Here is a 19,425-nt window from a genome sequence, read left to right as displayed (position 1 = left end):
CTCTCTCTCTCTCTCTCTCTCTCTCTCTCTCTCTCTCTCTCTCTCTCTCTCTCTCTGTGTGTGTGTGTGTGTGTGTGTGTGTGTGTGCTCGTGCACCACATGTACACTGCCCATGGAGTCCAGAAGAGGGTGTTGGATCCCAGAACTGGATGATTGTGAACCACTATGTGAGTGCTAGGAACAAAAGCTCAGTCTGCTATGGGAGCACAGAGTACTCTTAACCACTGAGCCTCTCCTCCAGACCTGTACTTAGCATTTGATCCCTGCTGTCTTTCGGCAGATGGAGTCAGCTATTCCTCTTCCTGAAGTCTGTTAAAGCTAAGGAAGGTGTGGTAGAAATGTTTATTCAGTCTGCTTGATTTTTCACAGAGGGGATTAGTATATTCCGTGGTAGGGAAAAGTGGAGTCACATGGTCTTTGTCTTGTCTTAGGTCTGTATTTATCATAGGAGATGACTTTTTTTTTTTTAAAGATTTATTTATTTATTTTATTTATGAGTACACTGTAGCTGTCTTCAGACATCCCATAAGAGGGCATCCAATCTCATTACGGATGGTTGTGAGCCACCATGTGGTTGCTGGAATTTGAACTCAGGACCTCTGGAAGAGCAGTCAGTGCTCTTAACCGCTGAGCCATCTCTCCAGCCCTGGAGATGACTTTAAGATAATTATATTATCTATCTTGTAGGAGTTGAATTTGGTAATATTTATTCAGTGGTTATGAGTTTTGTTCCTAAAGATCTTTTGGGAAATATTCTCATATTCTTCCCTAATTTTCTCCCCTAGGGAATAATAACTCGAAGTTTTCTTTGGACCGTACACCAGGTGGAAATCAAGGCGGTGGAGATGAAGATGTTCAGTTCCGACCATTTTTTGCGTGTTCTCCCACAGCACCTGAACCCATTAACAACTTCTTTAGTTTTGCATCTCAAAGCCATGAAGCAGAGCAGCAAGTCTGCAGCAGGGCCTTTAAAGCAAAAAGAATTTAGCAGAGTTTCCATTTCTGCATCCCTGAGTTCTCTTCACATTTTGACCTTAGAAGAAGTTGGCTTGCAGTAGGGTGTGTGGTTTCCTGTTTGGTTTCTTCTGTTTGCTTAGGGCATGGGCATTTCATGAATCTCAGTCTCTATGTTTGACATTGCTCACACAGTCAGACTGTTGCACAGATCCTGTTTCAGACCAATCTGTGTTCATGCTCATGTAAACACCAGTGTTACATTTACATGGAGCTTTGGATTCATTCTAGCACGTATATGTTAAGTGTGTGCATTGATTTTTCTCTGCTAGTATATTTCTGTAAAAATTATGGTCTTGGAAAATGATGGTCTTGGAAAATGGTGGCTTGCTATTACCATGTATTTTACAGTCATGTATTTTCATTTGTGTTACTTTGTTTTGGAGGTGTGCTTATGCCAGTAAGTGAAAGTGCAATTTGATGCATATGTGTTGTTTCTATTTAAAAATAATTTATACTGATAAAGTTATTTGTTGATTTCATTGGTATTCGTTTTAAAATAAAACTGCTTCTTTACCTTTTTAACAGTTGTTGATGTGCTTATTTGGGGGAATGCATATATTTTTATTTTTAATTATGTGTATCCCTGGGTATGTGCACAAGAATTTGAAGACTTTTGTCTCTACTGTTCTTATCACCTAATCTAAAATACTAAGTAAAGGCCATCTTTATTGAACTGCACAGCAAATACAGTTAATGAGGACCAAAGTGGTGGTGATGTACAACTTAGCACTCAACAGAGGCCAACAGAGGCCAGCCTAGTCTACAGAGTTGAGTTTCAGGACAGCCAGGGCTACGCAGAGAAACTCTGTCTCATAAAAACTAAATCTGTCTTAATCTTTTATGCAAATCTCATAAGGGAGAAAATTGTTTTTCTGGCCTTGCTGACAGAACATCGTTAAGGCTGTGAATTCAGGTGAGCCAGTAGTTGCACTGGACTGAAGTCTGAAGTGTAGTAAGACTGATTACAGTGCTTTCTTGGGTCAGTCAGTTCTGAACAGGTTGAATACAAAGTACAAGTAGAGTGGTTCCTAGTTATAAATGACCTCAAAGCACGTTAATATGGTTACAAATTGGGTGAAAGTTAGATTTGTGAGGGTCAACTTTAAACAGAGCTTCTCAACCCACTCCTATACTAGTGGCTACTGACTATAAAAAGGTATATTAATGATTTAAGACAGTTTTTCTTTATTAAGTACTATTTCTGACTTATAAAGTAATTGTGCCCAATTAGTGCATTCAATCAGTGCCCATTAGAGGGCAAACAGGATCTGGATTCCAAGTGTTTCCCCTGCATGTACACTAGTGTGAGACTGAGTTAACCTTTCAAGGCTTTGTTTTTGTAGAGATGTAGAGAGGGTTTTTGGGGGGTGGGGTACTGGCCTGAGCTTCCTATGTAGATGGTCAGTGAATTTCACGAGATAAGGAAAGTTGGTATTTCTAGAGGTTGGGGGGGTGGGGCAAGTAGTTGTAGGTCTTCAAGGTGGCATCAAAGGTAGCCTTGGCCAAGTTGCCCATGGTGGCAAGTGCAGCCCCTGGCTGATGGCTAGCAGTTATCAATACTGGGCAGCCATCAGCAGCAGCTTCTTGGCAGGATCAAAGACAATGCCAGTGTCTCTGGGAGCAGGGATAAGATGCACCAACAGCGAGCCACAGTGGCCTGTCATCGTGCATGGTACAGTGTAGGGCTTGCCAATCTTGTTTTCCTAGTTGCCTTTCTGCACGGCAGAAGGCTCTGTTGAGATGATTGTTCCTCAATGGCAGTGCCTACCTTCCTGAAGCACTCAACACCAAGACCAGTAAGTGAAAATACACATTTTATGGTTAATAAAATACATTTTAGATTGTAGTATAAAATAAAAAAAATTCCTTCTGTGAGATTTTTTTTCAATTTTGTTGGAAAAACATGAGGAAATAGGTACCTTGAACAGTTTGAAATATAAGCAGGGTAAAATTGAAACAAAAATCTAATTATAACTGTCAGAAACTTTTTCTAAAAGTTGTTCAAGAGTTTTTAATTTGCATGGCATGTTTTTATTTTTTATGATTTCTTTTATCTTACATGCATTAGTGTTTTTCCTGCGTGTATGTATGTTTGTGTGAGTGTGTCAGATACCTTAGAACTGGAATTATAGACAGCTGTGGTCTGCCATGTGGGTGCTGGGAACTGAACCTGGATCCCCTCTACTGCCCCATTGTAGGCTCTTTTAAAGGTATGAAAAAAGCACAGAGGGAAATTGTAGGCTTAGATTTTTTTCAAAAAACCTAAGTGCTTTAATCTCCCTTCTAGCCCACCACCCACCAGAGGTCGTGCAAAAGAAAGGTTACTAGGTAAGTGAGCCTATTCAGAAATAGTTCTTAGGGTGATTCCAATCTTTGTCAGCATATCAGCAGCTCAGTCTACCAGCAAGCTACCACACACCAATCAGCAGATGCAGTTCAGTCTACTCGGCAGACGCCACACATGACTTCAGCAGCCGTAGTTGGATCCACAATAAATGGAGAGGCTCTGCTGGATCGGTGCGGGAGTCTGTGGAAATGGCCAGAAGCCGCCGGAATGTCATGAGAAGTTGTTGGCGAGTTACTCTCTGTTAAGATCAGTGACAAGCAAAGATCAGCAACGTGGTGCAAGGCCAACCAGAGCCAGAATGTTCTCAATGGAGACGAGCGAGGTGCAAGCTGAGCCAAAGCACAAGCCTTGTCCCACTGTCATGGGGTCATATTTATATTCTTTCTAAATATCACAATCCTCTCACGTGTCTGCTTCAGTAAAACATCCTCTCACCTGTCTGCCCCAGCAAAGCATTATCTCCAGAAATTTCCATTCTGGAAATGATCACTTTTTTTTTTTCCCTTTGTCTCTGCTGCTCAGTCTTTTTGGAAGCAGTTGGAGGTGTCTAATATCTCTTTGCAGAGATAATTTTTTAGCAAATGATTTTTAAAAGTTTTAAAATCGATTGGATGTGGTGATGTGTGTCTGTAATCTCAGTATTTAGAAGGCAGACAGGAGGCACTCCTTGAGTTCGGGGTCAGCCTAATCTACATATAGCGTTCCAGACAATTGAGGCTACATAGGGAGACCGTGTCTCAAAAATTAAAATAGAATAAACATCAGGTGTAATAGTGAACGTCTATAACCCAAGCACTTGGAAGTGGTTGCAGGAAGATTAGGAATCAAGGTTATTTTGGCTACATAGCAAGTCCAGGCCAGCTTGGGATATATGAGACTCTGTCGCAAACAAACAAAAAATTTAAAATTTTTATTTTTGAATAAGAAATTCATCTTCAAGGTAAAAAATGGAAAATGCACTGAAAAGAGTTTTCTCAGGTCACCTGCAGTTCTCAACCCTTGTTTCTCTCTTCAGAGACTGTTTCTTGTGGAAATCATAAACATGAGAACATTATTAATGTACAATATGGTGGCATTCCAGCTCCAAACATAATAGACTTATTAGGATAATACATTAAAAATGCTACAAATTACACGTGCAGAAATCTTCAGTTGGTATATATTCAGACAAGCTCCATTGTAGTGGATTCTCTTCCAAATACCACCTGACACAGATACTTTCATAGCTGGTCTTGCTTTTTTTTTTCGAGACAGGGTTTCTCTGTGTAGCCCTGGCTGTCCTGGAACTCACTCTGTAGACCAGGCTGGCCTCGAACTCAGAAATCCGCCTGCCTCTGCCTCCCAAGTGCTGGGATTAAAGGCGTGTGCCATCACCGCCCGGTCCTGGTCTTGCTTTTTAAGAATGATTAAAAAAGGACAAGAATATACCAAACAAAACACGAATGTAATTAATATAAGAACATTTTGATTCTGGAATTTGGGAAGGAAATTATGAATAAAACTATGAAAATTATTTATGAAACCGAAAGTGACCACAAACTCAGCAGGTGCTTGTTATTCCAGTTGAGAGGCTGAGGCAAAAGTTCAGCCTGGACTACATAATCACGTTGAGGTCAATCTGATCTACGTGGTGAGATTCTGTCTCAATAAAAAGAAGCAAAACAAACCCCAAAGCAGTTCTGGGGCATGTTTGAGACACCAAGTTTTGGATTAAGTTGGTTTGTAGCAAGATCTCTGAGGCGCGGTGGGCCTCCAGAGCCCCAGGGGTCGCTGTGGTTTCATCGGGGGAATGGCTGAGTCTCTGTGGTTGGAAAGTTGGGGGAGGAGAAGCTGAGAGCGGCTGTAATGATGGCTGATGAAGAGGAAGAAGCGAAGCACGTCTTTCAGAAATTGCAGGTGAGGCTGTGAGTTAAAATCTTTGGCTCGTTTCTCTGAAGTGCAGTGGTCAGGGCCGGGGCGGCGGAGGGCGGCGGCTCAGCCGGTGCTGAGGACTGCTCGGTGGGCGCCGGGAGGGAGTCTGCCCACCCGGTTCCTCGGTAACAAGTAGCTTTGTACGTGGTGTGGCAGGTGGCTCCCGACTGTTAACGGAGTTGTTTGTTCTCCACAGCAGCCATTTCTTTAGCATCTTTCTGCTTTGAACTTGGCAACATTCAGACTGCAGAGCGAAAGCCTTGGTTGATGGTTTTAGGATTTACAGTGTTAATCTCTTAACCCCACCCACTCCCCAGGTGATTATGGTAGAAAAGCAGAGACGACTTTCCTGTAAGTTTGTGTTGTATCTGTATTTTTGTTTTAATGATTAAGATTTTCTTTAAGCCCCAGAAACTCAGTTTGTGGTCTAAGACACCCTGGAATTTAAACTAGATATACTTCTATCAATTTTGTTTGTTGTTTTGAGACAGGGTCTCCTGGAACTGGCTGTAAAGGCCACGCTGGCCTCGAACTCATAACGATCCACTTATCTCTGTCTCCCAAGTGTTGAGATTAAAAGCCTGAGCCACTATGCTGGGTCATTTTCTAACAAAATTTAAAGCATTGATCAGGTTTCTTTGTTTCTTGTGGGAGTTAAAAGAACACTCAGAACGTGGACTTTGATTAACTTTATTTCTTAGTGTGATTGGCAGAAATCAGATTTTTAATCCTATCAGCAGTGAGACTTTAGATGCACTATGTACATTTATATATATAGGAAAAAATACAAAACGTTATACAGAATAGTATTTGTCCTTGAGGCTATTTGGAGTGGTCATGAATCACTTCCTATTTTCACGTTTTCTTACTCATTAACAATTCATTTGTATTGCTGTCGCCACCACAGAAAATTGTTCAGCAAAATAAAAACGAATAAAACACCAACAGGAACACTTTGTTTTAAATTTGCAGCCATGCTTATTGCGTGACAAAAAGAAACTGGCTGTGACTTTTGCTTAGACCTCTCTTTTAAAAATTCCACAAACTGTGTTCCACAGACCGTGTTGACGATTTGTTTCTTTTTATTATAGAATAGAGTTGAACATGCTCACTTCATGTGCTCAAATCAGTCTCTGCAGGACTTGTTTTTCCTGGGAAGAATACACATTAGAAAGTTAAAAAAATACTTCTAAAGAAGTCAGCTTATTGTTTTTATCAGGGTAGGGCTTTAATTACGCATACGAATACATAATAACATAGGGACTATATTATTTAATTTAGCCACTTTATTTAATATGAGTCTATCGTGACCCAGTCCCTGTTCTAATGCCTTAATCAACACGAAATTCTTTCCATTATGGACCTTACATTGGTGATTCCAGAAAGTAATGAATGAGTTTAAATATATAATTTATAATGATAGGGGAGGAAGGCATTAATTAGGTTTAGGTCAGCAGCCTCAACCTTTCTAACGCTGTGACCCTTAAATACAGTGCCTCATGTTGTGGTGACCCCCAACCATAAAATTATTTATGTTACTACTTCATAATTGTAATTTTGCTACTGTTATGAATCGTAATGTAAATATCGGATATGCAGGATTTCTGTTATGGGACCCCTGTGAAAGGGGTCAGTCCCCAGAGGGGTCTCCACCCACAGGGTGAGAACTGCTGCTCTAGGTAGTGTGGTTAATGGTTAGTTTTTGTTTTTGCTTTTGTGTTTTAAATCAACTTGACACAAACTGGGTCATCTGAGAAGACTGAACCTCAACTGAGAAAATGTCTCATTTGGCCTGAAGGCCAGTCTGTGGGCATTTTTTTTTTAATTAATGATTGATATGTGGGGGCTCAGCCCACTGTGGGCAGTACCATCTTTGGGCAAATGGACCTGGGCTGTTTAAGAAAGCAGGCTAATGGGGGCTGGAGTGATGGCTAAACGGTTGAGAACACTGGCTGCTCTTCTAGAGGACACAGGTTCAATTCTGAGCACCCACATGGCAGTATTGTAGTTCCAGGAGGTCCAGTACCCTTACACAGACATACAAGCAGGAAAAACATAGGGGCTGACCATTAGCCTGTAAGCAGATCAGTGAGCTGCGCTCCTCCCTGGATCTGCTTCATCTCCTGCTTCCAGGGTCCTGCCTTGCTGTGATGTCCCCTGAAGGCTGATAAGTCAGAGGCTTTCCTTTCCACCCCAAGGTGTTTTTCTTTTTTCCTTTGTTTTCATCATGGAAGTGAATGCAAAGTAGGATAATAGGGTAAGCCTTGCTGAGAAGTTGTCATCTTGGCTTCTGTGGAAATTGATCATGAGCACATAGACGCATTTAACATTTACTTGATAAAAAAAAATGCAAGAGAAAATCAGATGCCCCAAGAAAACAACACAAACCTCTCAAAATTCTCCCCAAATACCAAGGTCACCAAGTTCAAATTGGTTGGTTTGTTGTAGAAAACAAGGCCTTCCTTACAGGTCTGTCATAGTTGGACAGACCAAAAAGGCCCTGTAGTTTTCATGCATCAGCATATGAAAAAATAATGGATACTTCTTCCCCGCCTGCCCCCTGCCCCAACTGAGGACCGAACCCAGGGCCCTGAGCGCTCTACCACTGAGATCCCCAACCTCTGGATACTTTTTTTTTTTTTTTTTTAAAGATTTATTTGTTTATTTTCTGTATATGAGTACACTGTAGCTGTCTTCAGACACACCAGAAGAGGGCATCAGGTCCCATTACAGACGATTGTGAGCCACCATGTGGTTGCTGGGAACTGAACTCAGGACCTCTGGAAGAGCAGTCAGCGCTCTTAACCACTGAGCCATCTCTCCAGCCCCAACTCTTTTTTTTTTTTTTTTAAACAGGAAATGCAGTTTTATTTTGGGAGTAGTGGTGTTTGTTTGTTTGTTTGTTTGTTTTTTGGTAGTACCAGGAATGAGATCCAGAGAGCTTTATGTATGCTATTCCTGTGAGATAACAGAGCTTAAAAGTCTATTTTTTTTGTAATCACCACTCCCTCCCCCCATCTTAGTTACTGTTCAGTTGCTGTGAAGACACATCAGTGATTCATAAAAAAAAAAAAGAAAGAAAAAAAAAAGAAGGCATTTAATTGGGCTGGTTTACAGTTTCATAGATTTAGTCTGTTATCATCATGGCAGGGAGCGTGGTAGCACACAGGCAGACATCATGGCAGGAACATGGTGACACACAGGCAGACATCATGGCAGGAGCATGGTGGCACGCAGGCAGACATGCTGCTGGAGAAGTATTTGAGAGTGCTGCATCCAGATCTGCAGGCAGCAGGAGGAGAGAGACTTGGAGTCTGATATGGGCTTTTGAAACCTCAAAAGCCACTCCCAGTGACACATTTCCTCTAACCAGGCCACACCTCCTAATCCTTTCAAGTAGTGCCACTTCCTGGTGACCGAGTATTCAAATCTATGAGCCTGTGGGGGTCATCCTTATTCAGACCACACCCCCTTTGTTTTGAGAAGGGTCCATGTAGCCTTCCTTGGCTGTAAAGGAGTACATCACTATGACTGCTCTGTGTGTGTGTGTGTGTGTGTGTGTGTGTGTGTGTGTATTGAGTGTATGCCAGAGCACATGTGTAGAGGTCAGAGGACAATTTGCAGGAGTAACCTGTCTCCCTTCCCCACGTGCCTTCTGGAGCTTAAGATATCAGGTTTGGCGGTAGACAATCACCTTCACTCTATCTCCGCTACCCAGAAGTCCAGCTTTAAGGCCAAACTGCAAAGTTCAATTCTTTGGGGGCCCAGAATAAGATAGAATAGCTTTGTTGACTTTGGCTTATTTCAAGTCTTAAGGTGTCTGTCTCCCATGTGTGGTGTGAGCAGTGCTTGGTCATATGGGAGCCTTGCCTGAGCTGGAGAGGACCGTTTGTGTGTAGTGCTGAGGGACCTTTGCGGGACAGCTTGGGACTATGAGATCCTGTGATCTGGCTCTTCCTCCTGATCTGCAGCATTTGGTAGGACTGGGGACACGTGTTGCTCTGTGCCTCACATGAGCGTTGCTAGGCCAGGGCTTGGCAGTTAATGTAAAACCTCCTTGTCAGACGCTCTCTCCAGTGAATGGTACTGTTCTTGTCTTGTTTTCTAGGAACTGGTGGATCGGCTCTACAGTTTTCGAGACAGTTACTTTGAGACCCATAGTGTGGAAGATGCAGGGCGGAAGCAGCAGGATGTGCAGGATGAGATGGAGAAGACCCTGCAGCAGATGGAGGAAGTACTCGGTATGAGCACTGAGGAACATTCACTGCTTTGCCCTTCACTGAAGTGTGATAGTGCTGTAGTCTTTTCGCTGTGGACTGTGTGGTATCCTGTGTGTGGCTGTTGTAGCTTAGCATAGAGTATTGTTGTACCCCTGCATGTCATAGCAGTCTTTTACTCCAGAAGTTTGATTATAGCAAATGGTAGAAAAGAATATAGTTTTTGCAATAATCTTAATATTCTTAACTGATTCTGCTTCTTCTTCCTCCTCCTCCTTCTCTTCCTCCTCCTCTTTCACCTTCTTCTTCTTTCTCCTCTTTCTCCTCCTCCTTTCTCTCTTTCTCCTTCTCTTCCTCCTGCTTCTCCCTCCTCCTCTTCTTTCTCCTCCTCCTTTTCCCTCTTCCTCTTCTTCTTCTTCCTGCTCCTCCTCCTTCTCCTCCTCCTCTTCCTCCTCCTTCTCTTCCTCCTCCTCCTCCTTCTTTTTTTTTTTTTTTTTAACAGGGTCTAACTATATTGCCCTGACTCTTCTAGAATTTGAATGTAGACTAGGCTGCCCTTGAAATCACCTTGAAATCTAGTGCCTCTGCCTCCCAGTGTTAGTATTACAGGTTTGTTCCGACACACCTGGATGGCCAAGTATTCTTGAAGATTCTAATAATGGAGTGCCTGAAGTCTAGTCCTTTGACCTGATATACAGTCCCCACTAAATCTTTCCTAAGCTCAGCTCTAAAGTCTTGTTTGCTGAGGACTTTGAATTACTGCTTCTGTTTCTCTAGGAAGTTTTCTACCTTTGGTTAAATTGCTTATTTGATCTTATTCTAATTTTGGTAGGTCATGAGTATAAAATTTTAAGATATGTCCTTATGATTCTCTGTATTTCCTTGGTATCTGTTGTGATGTCCCCCTTTTTATCTATAATTTTATTAATCTTTTCTTTCTGTCTTTTAGTTAATTTGCCTATGCGTTTATCAATATTACTGATTTTTTTCTCCCCAAAGACCTAACTCTTTGTTTCATTGATTCTTTGAAGTTTTTGTTGTTTGTTTCTTTTTGTTTATATCAGCCCTGAGTTTGAGTTTATTTCTTGCTTTTGCTTTTTTTGGGTGTTATTTTTTCTTTTTGTTCTAGAGCTTTCAAGTATGTTGTTAAGTTTCTTTTCTTTCCCCCCTCCCTCCCTCCCTCCCTCCCTCCCTCCCTCCCTCCCTCCCTCCCTCCCTCCCTCCCTCCTTTCTTTCTTTCTTTCTTTCTTTCTTTCTTTCTTTCTTTCTTTCTTTCTTTCTTTCTCTCTGTATTAGTCTTTTTTTTATGAACTCGGGTACCCTTATGTTTGATGCATACATGTTTAGGATTGTAATATCCTCTTGGTGGCGTTTTCCTTTGATGAGTGTGTAGTATTGTATCTCTTCTGATTAGTTTGTTTTGAAGTCTGTTTTTTGTCACTTATTAAAATGGTTATTCCTGCTTGCTTTTGGGATCCATTTGCTTGGGATAGCTTTTCTATCCTTTTATCCTGAGGTGATGTCTATCCTTGATGGTAAGGTGTGTTTCTAGAATACAAGAAAAAGATGGATCCTGTTTTCTGATCTAATCTGTTTGTATCTTTTTTTATTAGGGGATTGAGGCCATTGCTACTGAGAACCATCAGTTAGCAGTGTTTTTTGACTTCTGTTATTTTGTTGTTATGGTGTGGGTTTTCCCCCTCTTTTGATTTGCTGTTCTGGGATTATTTATTCCTTGGGTGTTCTTGGGTGTTGTTATAATCCTCTGCAGACTGAAGTTTTTCTTCTAGTGCCTTCAGTAGAACTGGATTGGTAGATAGATATTTTTATATTTGGTTTTATTGTGAGTATCTTTCTATCTATTGTGATTGATAGTGTTCTTGGGTATAGTGATCTAGTCTGGCATTAGAGTTTATAGAACATCCTTCTAGGTCCTTCAGGCTTTTAGAGACTCTAATGAGAAGTCAGTTTCTATCTACGAGGCCTGCCTTTGTGTATTACTTGGTCTTTTTCCTTTGTGGCTTTTGCTATTCTTTTTTAGAAATCTGTATATTTAGTGTTTGGATTATGATTATTATGTGATGTGGGAAATTTCTTCTCTGGTCCAGTACTGGTGTTCTGTATGCTTCCTGTAACTTTTTTTTTTTTTTTTAAAGATTTATTTTATGCATATGAGTACACCATTGCTCTCTTCAGACACACCAGAAGAGGGCATCAGATCCTATTACAGATGGTTGTGAGCCACTATGTGGTTGCTGGGAATCGAACTCAGGACCGTTGGAAGAGTAGTTAGTGCTCCTAACCACTGAGCCATCTCTCCAGCCCTGTTTCTTGTACCTTGATAGGTACTTCCTTTAGGTTGGGGAAATTTTCTTATATGATTTTGTTGAAAATATTTTTTATGCCTTTGATATGGGTTTCTTCTTCCTCTTTTCCTATTATTTATAGATTTGTTCTTTTTATAGTGTCTCAGATTTCCTGGATGCTTTGTGCCTGGGTGGTTTTTATATTTACTACTTTCTTTGACTGAAGTATTCATTTCTTCTACCTTGGCGTTAATGCTTGAGATCCTATGTCTTGTATTCTGTTGGAGAGACTTACCTCTGAGATTTTTGTTTGACTTCCTAAATTGTTTATTTCTAGTTTTATTTTAGTGTGAGGGTTTTTTGTGTGTGATTTTTGTTGTTGTTGTTGTTGAATTCTACTGTTTGACAGACTTTATTGAGAGGTTTATTCATCATCTCCTCCCCAATGTCCTTGAACATATTTGTAGTTGTTATTTTGAAGCCCTTATCTTGTGTTTCAGCTATTTCACAGAGGATACTATTGTAGTGTTACTGAAGACATAGTGTCTCGGCTGTTAATGTTTGTGTTTTTAAGCTAGTATTTAGGTGTCTAGGGTAAGGATGACTGAGGTGTTTCTAGGTCTTGTCTTTGTTGGGTTGGTATTCCAGTCTTTGTTTTTGTTGTTCTCTCTGGATCTTAGGAAAGTGTGGTTGCTGAGATTTGCCTGGTAGAAAATGCTTTTCCAGGTCAGTGGGTGTCAGAGAATAATGAAGGTGGGCTGGAAGAAAGTCTGTAAAATCTCAGGCAGAGAGCTAGGAGGATAGGCCCACCTTGAGAGTCGGGTCCCCAGAGAGTTGAAAGTACTATAGGAGAGGGATCCCCTATAAGTAGGTTGCAGTAAGTAAGACAAAGACTATCACTGTAGAGACAGGAATGAAATGGTGAACCTGGGTCTGCACAGAGAGGAGGATTCTCCAGTGAAAGGAGTCAGAGCTGAGGAGGAGCACTTGCAAGTGGAATGCTACAGGGCTGAGTCTGAGACAGGAGAGATAGTAAAGGAAGATCGTGAAAATCTCCTACCTGAGACCCAACCAGCTGTGGCCCAGGGGGTCCCGGGTATAAAAAGCGTTTCTAGGTATTGGTGACTGACGCAAAGGAATGGGGATGAGCTGGAAGAGAAGGCCAAGAAGATCCACAGGAAGGAGCAAAACGGAGTCTGCACTAAGATTAGATGGTGTTTCTAGCCACTTATTTATTGAGGGAAAAAAATCCCTAGTTTTCACTGCCTGATCTTTGCCCCTTTTCCCTAGGTTCTGCCCAGGTTGAGGCACAGGCTCTAATGCTAAAGGGGAAGGCACTGAATGTGATTCCTGATTATAGCCCTGAGGCTGAGGTGCTTCTCTCAAAGGCTGTGAAGCTGGAGCCTGAGCTGGTGGAAGCCTGGAACCAGTTGGGTGAGGTGTACTGGAAGAAAGGAGACATTGCGGCTGCCCACACCTGCTTCTCAGGAGCCCTCACCCACGTGAGCTGCCCATTCCCCCATGTAGTTGGGAAGTAATGGATTCCTTTGGTTCTTTAAATTTCCCTAGGACAAGAATACCTAGTCAATCAGATCAGAATTCAGATCAGAATTGAGTCTGAATGAGGAGAATAGAGTCAGAAGGGAGGAAGGGTGGGAAGCAGGCCTGGATGAGGGCTGGATAAGGCACAGAGGACCAAGAAAGGAAAAAGGATGGTATCAAGTCTGGTCTAGGTGAGAAGAAAATAGCATTTGGGGTTATCACGGCTTTGAAGATGCAGTGGGTGCAAGCGTTAGAACTCTGAGGTCAGTGTGGCTCTGCAAGCGGCAGGTAGCATCATGAAGGCTGAGTGTGTGTCCTTTCCATTGGCAGTGCAAGAACAAAGTCTCTCTACAGAACTTGTCCATGGTGCTCCGCCAGTTGCAGACAGACTCTGGAGATGAACATTCTCGCCATGTCATGGATAGTGTCCGACAGGCGAAATTGGCCGTGCAGATGGATGTCCTGGATGGCCGCTCCTGGTGTGAGTGTTATGAGAAGATGTCCTGGTTTGTGCACTAGTGGCCCTCAGCCGTGACTACATACTAGAGTCATCCGGAGTCTAGCTGTGCTGTCTGATTCTGAGGCCATCTTTGTTTAAAACAAGCCCTATCTTTTTTTGTTGTTGTTGTTAATTGTGTGTGGTGTATGCATTTGTGATTGCCCGTGTGCATGTGGATGGCAGAAGACAGTGTTACATCCCTAGGTGGATGCTTGGCTTATTACATGGTTGCTGGGACACAAAATCTGGTCCATATGATTCTACAGCAAGTGCATTAACCACTGAGGTGCCTCTTCAGCACCTCTAAACTTATTTCGATGAGCTGCTATTTTTGGAATTCTTGGATCTCTTGATTTAAGAGAGGAAACTTAAGTTTCCCTGTAAGCAATGCAGTGTCCTTCTTTGCTTTCTGCTGCTGTGATAAACATCATGACCAGAAGCAACTCAGGAGGAAAGGATTTATTTTTGCGTATAGCTTGTCATCCACTGTGAAGGAAAGTCAGGGCAGGAACTCAAGGCAGGAACCTAGAGCAGGGACTGAAGCAGATGTCATGGGCAAATATTGCTTACTAGTCTGTGTTCCAGGCTCATGGTTACCGGCTGTCTTATAAAACTCAGGACCACCTGTCCAGGTGTGGCACAGTAGGTTGGACCCTCCCACATCAGCTCTCAATCAGGAAAATGCCCCACAAACATGCCTGTAGTCCAATTTGGTGGAGACATCTTATTAATTGAATTTTCCCTATTCTCAGACAACTCCAGCTTGCATTAAGTTGAGACGTCCCCCCAAAACAAAACAAAAGAAAATCAACATAAAGACACCCCTCTCCTCAAACTAAATCTGACAAGATTAGTCAAATCTCTTCATCTTTCTTCTTGAGTTTCCATGTTTATCTCTTTATCTCTGTAGAATTTTAACTAATCAACATAGAGTAAAACCTGATTTGAATAAGAAGCAAGGTCTTTCAGAAATAGGACTCTCAGTACCCAGGAGGTGGATCTTTGTTAGTTTGAGGCCAGTCTGGGCTACATTGGTGAGACCCTGTCACAGGAAAAAGAAAAAAGGCTGGAGAGATGGCTTAGTGGTTAAGAGCACTGGTTGCTCTTCCAAAGGATCCAGGTTCAAGTCCCAGCACCCACATTACAACTCACAACTATCTATAACTCCAGTTACAAGGATCTGATGCCTGCTTCCAACCTTTACAGGCTCTGCATGGTGTAGTGCATTGGCATACATGCAGTCAAAATACTCACACACATAAAATAAATCCTTTTTTTTTTTAATATATAAAGAAACTTCTGGAAGCACAAGACCTGTGTAATACTGGGCCCATTTGGTTTTTGTTTTTTTTTCCAGTAACAGGGCTTATAAGATCCCCACCCCTCCCTGAGGACATTTAGGCAGTTAGTAGTTGTTGGGGGTGTGAGAGACATTTTGTCCCTTGTTGTGACCACTGGTAAGGTGTCAGGTAAATAACCAAGTCCATGCCCTTTTTAGCAACCCTAATGGATTAAAATGAACATAGATAAGAAAGTAGAAGAGGCATTAATTGGGAAGAGGGGATCAGTGGACATGGAAGGGGGGGCAGGAAGGGGATAATGGAGGGTGTAAATATAACCAAAATACAGTTTGTGCATGTATGGAAATGTCATAGGGAAACTCATGATTATATACAATAATATATGTTAATAAAAACTTTAAACATACAGACTTCCGAGAGCTGCTGGTCGTATCTTGGACTGGGCTCTGAGATGGCCCACTGCTGTTGCTCTTGCAGATATCCTGGGGAATGCATATCTTTCTCTTTATTTCAATACTGGCCAGAACCCTAAGATCTCCCAGCAAGCCCTCAGTGCCTATGCTCAAGCAGTAAGTACTTGCGATCACCCAGGGTGGAAGTAGAGGCAGCAAGGGAGTCAGGAGCCTTTGTCCTTCCTCGTTCCTTTAGTGAGCAGTGCTGGCAGACATTGCTGGCATCTCACATGTCTACAGAGCTGACTTAAAAGATAATAGGGACGGTGCCTTGGTGACAGATAACTCCTTGAGTGTCTCAGTTTCTTACAGGCGTGCATAATGACATCTTTCTATTAGTAGGGCAAAAAACTTAGTAAAATAATACTTGTATAACTTCAAAGAAAACGAAAGCTCTGAAAATTAGGTAGTGTTACATTAAGTAGTTACACCAAATTATGTATTTATTTATTTATTTATTTATTTATTTATTTTATAATTAGGGTCTCACTATGAAGCCCAAGGTAATTACACGATATGGCTCTGGCGCTCCCATGGTTAGGCGGGAATGCACTGTTTCCAGGAACTCACGTGTTCTAAGCCATGTTTCTGTTGATGGCACTTGCTTGGGGCTTGGGCTCCTTGAGGCTCCGAGTGCCTGTCTGTCTGTTGTTCGAGAGCTCTGAGTGGCTTTCTGGGTGATGTTTATGTAGCCATCACTTTCATCTCTATTCTTTACTTTCAGACTGATGTAATAGCCTGCTTTTAAACTTACTGTTGCTCCCTGTGCCTCCTGGCAGAGCAAGGAAGCAGCTATTGTATATTCATTCTTGTGGTTCAGAATCTGCCTAGACGTCAGAGGAATTGTATTTTACCCCAAATTATGTATGTATTTATTTTATAAACAGGGTCTCACTATGAAGCACAGACTGGCCTCAAACTTACAGCCTCCCATCTGTGCCTTCTCAGAGTTGGTATTACAGACATGCCTGGTTTTTAACCCCAGCTTTGACATTTTGTGAATATTCACATTTTAAAGAATGTCCTCAAAATCCTGTAGTGTACTCGTCTTCTGCCACATAGTTGTTAACTCTTAATTTCCTCTTCTACATGTAGAAAAAAAATCTTTGAACCAGCTGGTTAAACTGTTGCTTCTGCAGTGCCCAAGCAATGAATGTAATTATAACACAGCAGTGCTGCAGTTCCTACCTACACACTTCCCTGCGGTGCTGCTAGCTTCTGTCTGTCTGTTTTAGAATCAAGATGTGACTTGACAGGGAACCATGACTTTGCCTGCATCCAGAGCCATGCTTATGGCGGAGGAGCTGTACTAAGTCGTTCTTTCTGCCCTGGACTTTCCTTGTCTGTACCTTTGACTTCTTAATTAAAAGGGAGCCCTCAGAATGCTTTCATCTGTTTATGTAATACCGTGTGGGTTAGTTACACCTCTGTTTTACAGTTCAGCACCTGTGACCAGCTTTACATCTTCAATGCTTCAGAGGCAGAGTTGTGTGTACTTAGTAACTGAACAGCAGCTTGAGTGTAGATAGCATTTTGACAAGGAAGGACCTCAGGTTTTCCTAGGGAGATGGAATGGGGGACATGTTGAGCTTGGGGATCCTTAAAGTCGAGTTAGGATCTATTGGTGATCTTTTTACCCCATTACAGGAGAAGGTCGACAGGAAAGCATCTAGCAACCCTGACCTTCATCTCAACAGGGCCACGGTAAGACCCATAGGTGGTGGTCATCTGCTGGTAAAGTAAAAGACATAGAGGGGCTGGAGAGGTGGCTTAGGGGCCGGAAGCACTTGCTGCTCTGGCAGAGAACCCGTATTTGGTTCCTAGCACCTTTGTGGGTATAACTGCAGTCCAAGGGGACCTGGTGCCCTCTTCTGACTTCTGAGTGCACTGCATACCCGTGGTACACATACATACACACAGGCAAAGAAAGCACTTATAAAACAAAAATGTCTTTTAAAGAAAAATGACATCTAAGTCTTAGCTTCTGAGGGTAACTGAGTTGGATACAGACCACGGAAGGAAAGCCTGGGTGTTCTTAGGAAGAGCGAGTTCAGTTTGACCTCGGGCTAGGGGAGTCTCCTGAGTGAGTGGAAGGCCGCAGAGAGTAGGGACATGGCTTAGACAACTTCTGAAGTTTGAAGTATAAATAGAATAATGTGTGGCTTAACTGCTTCAGAGTTTGTGAGTTAGCTTCTCAGAAGTGGGTTTTTCTCTGCACTATGCACTGTCTTCACCTTGGCCTGGGACAAGAACATGACTCGGGGGAGTAACAGTTTTCTCTAGATTTGTAGTCCACTGTAGTGTTTCCTCTGTGTAGTCTGTCTATACTTATAATTTGGGTTACTTTTCTACAGTTACATAAATATGAAGAGAGTTATGGGGAGGCCCTAGAGGGTTTCTCTCAGGCTGCAGCGCTGGACCCTGCGTGGCCAGAGCCCCAACAAAGAGAACAGCAACTCCTGGAGTTCCTCACTAGGCTAACCAGCCTCCTAGAGAGCAAGGTAAAGATGTGCAAGGGCTGGAGCTGTCAATCAGATACAGAAATCATAGGTTTAGGGGTCACTGGGCCATCCGGTGGGTTGAAAGAAAGACTGGACTTGGCCAGTATCCCAGTTTCCAGCTGATCTGTTTCTCCTTCCTTTGCAGGGGAAGACAAAACCAAAGAAACTTCAGAGCATGTTGGGAAGTTTGCGCCCAGCACATCTGGGCCCTTGTGGTGACGGGCGCTATCAGTCAGCCTCTGGGCAGAAGGTGACCCTGGAACTCAAGCCACTGAGTATGCTGCAGCCCGGTGTGAACAGTGGTACCGTGGTCCTGGGAAAGGTGGTGTTCAGCCTGACCACAGAGGAGAAGGTCCCCTTGTAAGTCTCACTTTCCCCTTCCCGCTGAACGAGCCACGCTCACCTCCTGGCCTTTTCCTGCTCATCTTGCAAGTTACCGACTTTTACTCCTTTATGGGATCCGCTCTGTGTGCTAGCCTTGTCTAGGAGATACCTAACAATCCCTTTCACTAGTTAACTTTTTTCTTACAGTAATACAGTTTTGTTCTATTTATTTATTTTATATATGTGTGTGACAGTTCACATGTGCCACAGTCTTCATCTGAAGGTCCAAGAACAACTCGTGGGAGTTCATGTCTTCTAGCATGTGTGTCCCAGGATCAAACTTAGGTTTCTGGGCTTGGCAGCAAATGCTGGACCCCATGAGCCCCCTTGCTGGCCTCTAAAAGTCTTCTGTAGAGTCATTCGGAGGTTCTGTCCTTGTTGTTTTCCTGAGTTTGGTACTTTGTGAGTTCGTTCGTTTCTTTCTTTCTTTCTTTCTTTCTCTCTCTCTCTCTCTCTCTCTCTCTCTCTCTCTCTCTCTCTTTCTCTTTAATTAGTTAATTAGTTAATTAATTAATTAAATCAATCTGTATGAGTACACTGTTGCTGTCTTCAGACACACCAGAAGAGGGCATCAGATCCCATTTCAGATGGTTGTGAGCCACCATGTAGTTGCTGGGAATTGAACTCAGGACGTCTAGAGGAGCAGTCAGTGCTCTTAACTGCTGAGCCATCTCTCCAGCTCATTTTTAAAATAAGACAGGTTATTTTTAAAGTAGTTCTTTATCTTTGTGTGATCAGGCTCATGGAGTTGAAGACAAATTTAGATTCTGTTTCTAGATAGTTCTGGAAGGTGAGCTTTGAGTTAGAGTAGGGGCTTGGGTAGGATCTTGTCTGGATGTCTTGCTTTTGTTTTCTGCCTTCCCTCCCTCCCTCCCTCCCTCCTTCCCTCCCTCCCTCCCTCCCTCCCTCCCTCCCTCCCTCCCTCCCTCCCTCCCTCCTTCTCTTTCT

General features: G+C 42.6%; 2 protein-coding genes across 2 annotated transcripts in view; both read left to right on the top strand.

Moving 5' to 3' along the window:
* Positions 1 to 1,430, top strand: part of Ccnb1ip1 (cyclin B1 interacting protein 1) — a 4,519-nt gene extending 3,089 nt beyond the window's left edge. Inside the window, exon 3 of the mRNA XM_028788574.1 lies at positions 786 to 1,430. Within this exon, the coding sequence (XP_028644407.1) occupies positions 786 to 988 (203 nt within the window). The 3' untranslated portion in view covers positions 989 to 1,430. The remainder of the gene's footprint in view (positions 1 to 785) is intronic.
* A 3,753-nt stretch (positions 1,431 to 5,183) lies between these two features.
* The window catches only part of Ttc5 (tetratricopeptide repeat domain 5), a 19,148-nt gene continuing 4,906 nt past the window's right edge, over positions 5,184 to 19,425 (top strand). Inside the window, exons 1-8 of the mRNA XM_028788540.1 lie at positions 5,184 to 5,260; positions 9,384 to 9,516; positions 13,089 to 13,300; positions 13,671 to 13,821; positions 15,618 to 15,709; positions 17,240 to 17,296; positions 17,947 to 18,093; positions 18,239 to 18,453. Coding sequence (XP_028644373.1) covers positions 5,210 to 5,260; positions 9,384 to 9,516; positions 13,089 to 13,300; positions 13,671 to 13,821; positions 15,618 to 15,709; positions 17,240 to 17,296; positions 17,947 to 18,093; positions 18,239 to 18,453 — 1,058 coding nt within the window. The 5' untranslated portion in view covers positions 5,184 to 5,209. The remainder of the gene's footprint in view (positions 5,261 to 9,383; positions 9,517 to 13,088; positions 13,301 to 13,670; positions 13,822 to 15,617; positions 15,710 to 17,239; positions 17,297 to 17,946; positions 18,094 to 18,238; positions 18,454 to 19,425) is intronic.

This window comes from Grammomys surdaster, unplaced genomic scaffold (genome assembly GCF_004785775.1).
Source record: "Grammomys surdaster isolate TR1022 unplaced genomic scaffold, NIH_TR_1.0 125750, whole genome shotgun sequence".
Classification (NCBI taxonomy): Eukaryota; Metazoa; Chordata; class Mammalia; order Rodentia; family Muridae; genus Grammomys; species Grammomys surdaster.
The sequence above is the reverse complement of the archived record's forward strand: the minus strand, read 5'-3'. Positions and strand labels throughout refer to the sequence as shown.